This window comes from Xenopus tropicalis, chromosome 3 (assembly GCF_000004195.4).
Source record: "Xenopus tropicalis strain Nigerian chromosome 3, UCB_Xtro_10.0, whole genome shotgun sequence".
Classification (NCBI taxonomy): domain Eukaryota; kingdom Metazoa; phylum Chordata; class Amphibia; order Anura; family Pipidae; genus Xenopus; species Xenopus tropicalis.
The window spans coordinates 104603939-104610892 of NC_030679.2; the positions used below are offsets into that span (position 1 = coordinate 104603939).

At 38.8% G+C, this 6954-nt stretch overlaps 1 protein-coding gene across 1 annotated transcript; it reads left to right on the top strand.

Annotated features, from left to right (window-relative positions):
* Positions 1–375: 375 nt before the first annotated feature.
* On the top strand, positions 376–6596 carry bloc1s6 (biogenesis of lysosomal organelles complex-1, subunit 6, pallidin). The gene is made up of 5 exons (NM_001016502.2): positions 376–527; positions 1090–1234; positions 2758–2845; positions 5428–5514; positions 5826–6596. The coding sequence occupies exons 1-5, from the start codon at positions 446–448 to the stop codon at positions 5943–5945; spliced, it is 522 nt and encodes a 173-aa protein (NP_001016502.1). The 5' UTR covers positions 376–445; the 3' UTR covers positions 5946–6596.
* The last annotated feature ends 358 nt before the right edge of the window (positions 6597–6954 follow it).

A 6954-nucleotide genomic window follows, 5' to 3' on the forward strand; every position in this document is an offset into this window, starting at 1 on the left:
GTTCACACGGAGGCGCGCCGGGCCAACAATTGTCACCTGACCCAAGCTGGGGGTCGCGCCCCCATGATAATAATTTTCACGTGACTTCAGCAGGATTTCTGTGCGGCCTTCGGATTCGTTTTTTACGGATTATGAATTAGGCGTAATATATTCCGTTGAAAACTACATATCGAGTATATAACATAATTATGCTTTAGCTGTTTCTCTGCGCCTTTCTCGGTAATAGCCGAGCTGGCATTTCAGAGCTTTTGCCTTTTTTTTTTTTTTACAAGTTTGAATTGAACTTTATTTATAATGGCAACAAGGCTTGTTCGTAGCGTAGTGTGAAACCGAAAGGGCTAGTTCCGGGTTGTCAGCCTGCGGGGTCACGTGATCCTTGGATCAGCTGTATGAGTCTCCTTTATAGCTTTAGATTGGGGGGATCCGCTGCTCACAGTTTGGGTTCATGGAGGAAGAAGGGCATAATGAGGAATGGCAAGCGGCAAACACAAACAACAGCGCACTAAGTGAAGCACAGTCCGAGACAGGTACGTGCCCTAGCGCTGGGCCAGAGCCTGCTCCATTGCATGTCTGGTGGGGGGGTGAATGGCTTCACATTAGCCATAGCCTGCCGCTTGTGTGTTTAGTTCTTGGATTGATGAAAAAGAGGTAGCTGAAATAGTGCAGAGTTTTTATATATGGAACACCGATATCCCTTATGATAATAAAACACTGTATTTGTAAAACTAGCATGGATAAAAACTATTTTTCATTTGATTACAAAAAAGCAGTACAGTGACTCCCATATGGTGGCCTTAACTATTTACCTTCAGTCAAGACACCTCCCTGCATGGTAGCTTGTCTTGGGATAAGTGTCTCCTGACCTGGGCATTGGTTTCAGGCACAAGGTTTAGTCCTCCCCTGCCATTAGTTCTTCTAGGCTATAAGGTCGGCCTGGGGTGTTCGGGTCTGGGCTGCCGGGGCCCAACGGGGTTTTGGGTTTTTTTTTTATAGGGGAGAGAGATTCCACAGTATCAATTCCACAGGCCACAGTATCTTAATTTTAGAGTTAATGTGTATTTTTTTTTTGTATTTTGTGTCTTTTTTCAGCATCACGGAAAGACAGTATTGATGAAGGCCTGCCAGAAGATTTTCTTTCTTTGGATAAAAAAGCTGTGGAGCAACTGAGTGAAGGTCTAATTTCTCACTACTTGCCCAGTCTTCAGAGTTCAAAACTTGCACTACAGGAGCTCACGTACGTAATATGCACCAGGACAGGAAGTTACATGACTTTCATATAAAATTTTAATGCAACAGATGTTCTTACATGTCTTCTATGTTTAGTAATTAGATATATGTTGTAGCCTGTGCATCTTTTATACTTTGGGGAAAAAGGCTTACAATCGCTCCTAAGAGTTTTATTTAAATCCCCAACCTTTCTTACTCGTGAGCCACAGTCAAATGTAAAAAGACCTTGAGAGCAACAAAGCATCATAAAAGTTTATGGAGGTGCCAAATAAGGGCTAAGATTAGCTATTAGGGAGCCTCTATGCACACTATCAGCTTACAGGAGTCTTTATTTGGTAGTAAATCTTGTTATTATTCAACCAAAACTTGTCACCAGGTCAGGAATTCAAAAACAACTACCTGGTTTGGGGGCACTGAGAGCAACATCCAAGGGGTTGGTGAGCAACTTGTTGCTTACGAGCCACTGGTTGGGGATCACTGCATTAAACATATAAGAAATCATATTTTAGCTGCCTTTTTTTTAAAGGTTTTTATTTTTCATATTGCACATAACAAAAACAAATAATTGCAGTAAAAATATTGGTAAATCACTATCTCAGGAAGAACATTGTACATGGTTACATATTACCTTATGCTGTTATATTTTTGTCAAATGATGTTTCAATCAAATAAACTGTGCCTAATCTGGGAGGTTTCCTTTTATGTTGAATCACAGGGTAGGTCTACAAAAGCATAATTGTCTAGCCACAAAGACCATATTGTCTCAAATTTCTGCGGGGAACCCCAAGCTTTGTATGTCGGCTTAATTAGGGCAGTTCTTTTATTAACTAATGTGATCCATTCTGCCAATGTGGGTGGATTAGGATTCATCTATTTCATTATTATAAGTTTTTAAGCGTAGAAAAAGACTGATCATCCACCACCCCTAAAAGACATACTTTCTGCCACTTAACTCCAGGAAGATCCAGCTGTTCCGTAAGATAGTTATCATCATCAGACCAAAACCTGTCAATATAAGTATATTCCCAAACCACATGAATGAATCTGGCATTGATAACATGGCATTTGGGGCATTCCTTGTTCCTAGATCTGCCCATACTGTTTAGCCTAAGAATTGTTCCTAGACCTGCCCATACTGTTTAGCCTAAGAAGTGTTACGTAGACTTGCTGAATAACCTTTAACTGAATCCGTCTGGCATGAAGTGAAATGAGAAATTTGTATAGGGTATCTGTTACTTACTCCCACTGTTCTTCCTCCAACTGCATTACAGTGTTCCATTTGTTTTGTGCACTGGTAAAAGGGAAAGGGAATACATTTATAATGTCTGTACGTTTGTGACAGTATTTTCTTTGACTTGGGTTCCCATAGTCTATTTCCCAGTTGGGTAAGAACATAGTTGGTGTTAGCTGCCACACATTTCCAAGGATAATAGTCTTTTAAGGCATTATTATTATGATTATTGGCATTTATTATTATTATTATTATTATTATTATTATTATTATTCTAATGGGTTTACATTCTTTTACAGGCAAAATCAGGTTGTATTATTAGACACACTTGACCAAGAAATATCAAAGTTTAAAGAATGTAATTCCATACTGGATATTAATGCTTTGGTGAGTACAGAAAAAGAACCCACAGCTGGTCTCCTGAATACTTTCACAGTTTAAATCTACAAACGGCATCTTTACTTTGCTGCACTAGAACTGACACCACCCACACCCACATTAATGGCTGCAAAGTGTGAAGGCTACTTGTGCTTGATTTACCAATGCCAGTTCTAACAGGCACCTGCATTGCTTAATCACACAGATCGTGTCCCCAGATTAACTGGAACTCTGCCTGGAACTGGCATTTTGCCATATGACATCCATTTTTTTTTTCATTTTGCACATGCTTTTTAAAGGACAAGAAAAAGATTAATTATTGAGGGATGCAGATTTGTTAGGTGCCACCCAGTGATTATATTCACTTACCTCAGACCTCCCTTTGCTGAGAATTTCATCTGCCTATGGTACCATTATAGTGAGTGCTGGGCAGTCGTCTTCCCTGTTCCAGGGATGTCATGAGGGCTGTTAAACATTTGCCAAAACCTCACAAGATAGAAAAGAAGATGGCAGGAAGGTGCTCACTAAAATAGTACCCTGGTAATATAGTACGCTGGTGCGTTTTTCAGTGAAAAGGAGGGCCAGCCCAGGGTCTGAGATTATAATCACTGTGGATGGCTAATAATGATAATGATTAACCCTTTTTATTCAACAAGAGAAGTTTTTCTTTTATGTTACACATAAAACTAACATAAAGCAAATACTGAAGCATATTGAAAAAGGCACAGTCTCCCTAAGATGCATGCATCTGCATAATATATTTCATAAAATGTTTTGCTTCATTCATGACTTACTTCATTTTGTATCCCAACAATTTGAAGTGGTAGTTTCCTTTGATAAACAAGTCTAGATATACAGTGGCTTGCAAAAGTATTCGGCCCCCTTGAACTTTTCCACATTTGTCACATTACAGCCACAAACATGAATCAATTTTATTGGAATTCCACGTGAAAGACCAATACAAAGTGGTGTACACGTGAGCAGTGGAACGAAAATCATACATGATTCCAAACATTTTTTACAAATAAATAACTGCAAAGTGGGGTGTGCGTAATTATTCAGCCCCCTGAGTCAATACTTTGTAGAACCACCTTTTGCTGCAATTACAGCTGCCAGTCTTTTAGGGTATGTCTCTACCAGCTTTGCACATCTAGAGACTCAAATCCTTGCCCATTCTTCTTTGCAAAACAGCTCCAGCTCAGTCAGATTAGATGGACAGCGTTTGTGAACAACAGTTTTCAGATCTTGCCACAGATTCTCGATTGGATTTAGATCTGGACTTTGACTGGGCCATTCTAATTTGTTTTAAACCATTCCATTGTTGCCCTGGCTTTATGTTTAGGGTCGTTGTCCTGCTGGAAGGTGAACCTCCGCCCCAGTCAAGTCTTTTGCAGACTCCAAGAGGTTTTCTTCCAAGATTGCCCTGTATTTGGCTCCTTCCTTCTTCCCATCAACTCTGACCAGCTTCCCTGTCCCTGCTGAAGAGAAGCACCCCCAGAGCGTGATGCTGCCACCACCATATTTGACAGTGGGGATGGTGTGTTCAGAATGATGTGCAGTGTTAGTTTTCCGCCACACATAGCGTTTTGCATTTTGGCCAGAAAGTTCCATTTTGGTCTCATCTGACCAGAGCACCTTCTTCCACATGTTTGCTGTGTCCCCCACATGGCTTGTGGCAAACTGCAAACGGGACTTCTTATGGTTTTCTGTTAACAATGGCTTTCTTCTTGCCACTCTTCCATAAAGGCCAACTTTTTGCAGTGCACGACTAATAGTTGTCCTATGGACAGGTTCCCCCACCTGAGCTGTAGATCTCTGCAGCTCCCCCAGAGTCACCATGGGCCTCTTGGCTGCATTTCTGATAAGCGCTCTCCTTGTTCGGCCTGTGAGTTTAGGTGGACGGCCTTGTCTTGGTAGGTTTACAGTTGTGCCATACTCCTTCCATTTCTGAATGATCGCTTGAACAGTGCTCCGTGGGATGTTCAAGGCTTTGGAAATCTTTTTGTAGGCTAAGATTGCTTTGAATTTCTCAATAACTTTATCCCTGACCTGTCTGGTGTGTTCTTTGGACTTCATGGTGTTGTTACAGAGCAGCTGTATTTGTACTGACATTAGATTACACACAGGTGCACTCTATTTAGTCATTAGCACGCATCAGGCAATGTCTATGGGCAACTGACTGCACTCGGACCAAAGGGGGCTGAATAATTACGCACACCCCACTTTGCAGTTATTTATTTGTAAAAAATGTTTGGAATCATGTATGATTTTCGTTCCACTTCTCACGTGTACACCACTTTGTATTGGTCTTTCATGTGGAATTCCAATAAAATTGATTCATGTTTGTGGCTGTAATGTGACAAAATGTGGAAAAGTTCAAGGGGCTGAATACTTTTGCAAGCCACTGTATATTTATCCAGACATTGTTTTTAAGCTCCTACTGCAGTATGATGTTGCATATTAAGTATTGCACTGAGAATGCATTTGGATATAAAAAGTATTTGCCCCTTGGGGTGTCAAAGTTCAAATGTGGATCTACTGACTTTACCCTGAAATTCTGCTTTTTTTTTTTTTTTTACTTTTATTTGTAGTTTGCAGAAGCAAAGCATTACCACAACAAGCTAGTAAACATTCGTAAGGAAATGATAATGCTACATGAGAAGACTTCAAAACTAAAAGTAAGTTCTTCTTTAAAAGAGTATTTAACTCACCAATATGGTACTAGACTCTGCTTGGGCAATCAGTAAAATAGTATTCTCTGGTACAACCATGTCTGAAACAAGGAAACCACAAGCTACACCCAATGGTTAGCCTACTAGCAAAATGAATTCTTGAAATTTATAATCATTCAAACAGGCTCAACAGCTCCCGGTGCACTGAAAGAATAACATAGGAATATGCCTACCCACAAGGTGCCATAGACTTAATAATAATTTACAATGATTTACAATATAGTGCATATAAATTGTTCTGTGCATTTCATTTGCAGAAGCGAGCTCTGAAGTTGCAGCAAAAGAAACAAGAAGAAAATCTTAGACAGGAGCAGCAAAGAGAACGAGAACTTGAGAGAGAAAAACAATTAACCGCAAAACCAGCAAAAAGGACATAATATCCAAATCTTGGCCAGAACTCTTCCTTTAGTGCAATCATGTTACACTGCATAATCAGTGAAAACCAATGGTGTATGACTGAAGCAGAACAAGAATCACACTATTTTGGCTTCGTGCTGTGCATATATAATGAGTTTCATCTGACAATCGGTGTGGAACATCAACATTCTTTTAAGTGGTTTAAACACAGCGGTGATGTGCTCCAATAATCCATGTGTTGGCTACAACTTATATAAATGGTACAGTGAAATGGACTGGCCACTGGCTAAACATCCTGTGGGAGAGCCTTGTACACCCTGTTGGCCTTATATTTGAAAAATCTGAAAGTTGGTTATATTCAGATCTGTTCTTTGTAAATTGTATTTTAATTCCTAATCAAGATGCAGCAACATTTTCAGCGATTTTTAAACCACTTAAGTTCCAAATGCCTTTCATTATATAATTGCACTGAGCAAGGAAAGGTGTACAATCAGGAGAGCCTGCTGAATAGTAAATAATAATATTAAATAATAATAGTAATAACTGTATATTGTCCAGAATGGTAGATGCATTATTTAGCTAGTATTCAAAGATTCAATTTGAATGCAATAAATGGCTACCATTCCCTACGTTTGGTAGTAGGTGTTGTGGATTGGCTTTGTTCCAAGAAATTACAATCACCATTGGAATTTACTGAAATGATCAAAGAGCTTATTCTTCCCTGGAAAGAGGAGTATTATTTGATGCAGTAAACTACAGTTTACTGATGTATAAGGACAATTATATATTATTTTTAGGGTTCCTCTCTGCTTCTTTCTTTTTTTTTTTTTTTATACATCTTTCTTTTTTTTTTTAATTTTGAAACTTTTTATTTATTTTCATATAGAAAAAAAAATTAGAAATTCATACGTCTTCCTGTCTTTTTTTTTCTGGCATATTTAAATTTAATTGAATATGATATCAAATATACAGTGCTTAATACATTAAACTAATTTATAGAAAGAAAATAGAAAGTGTAAAAAGAGATTT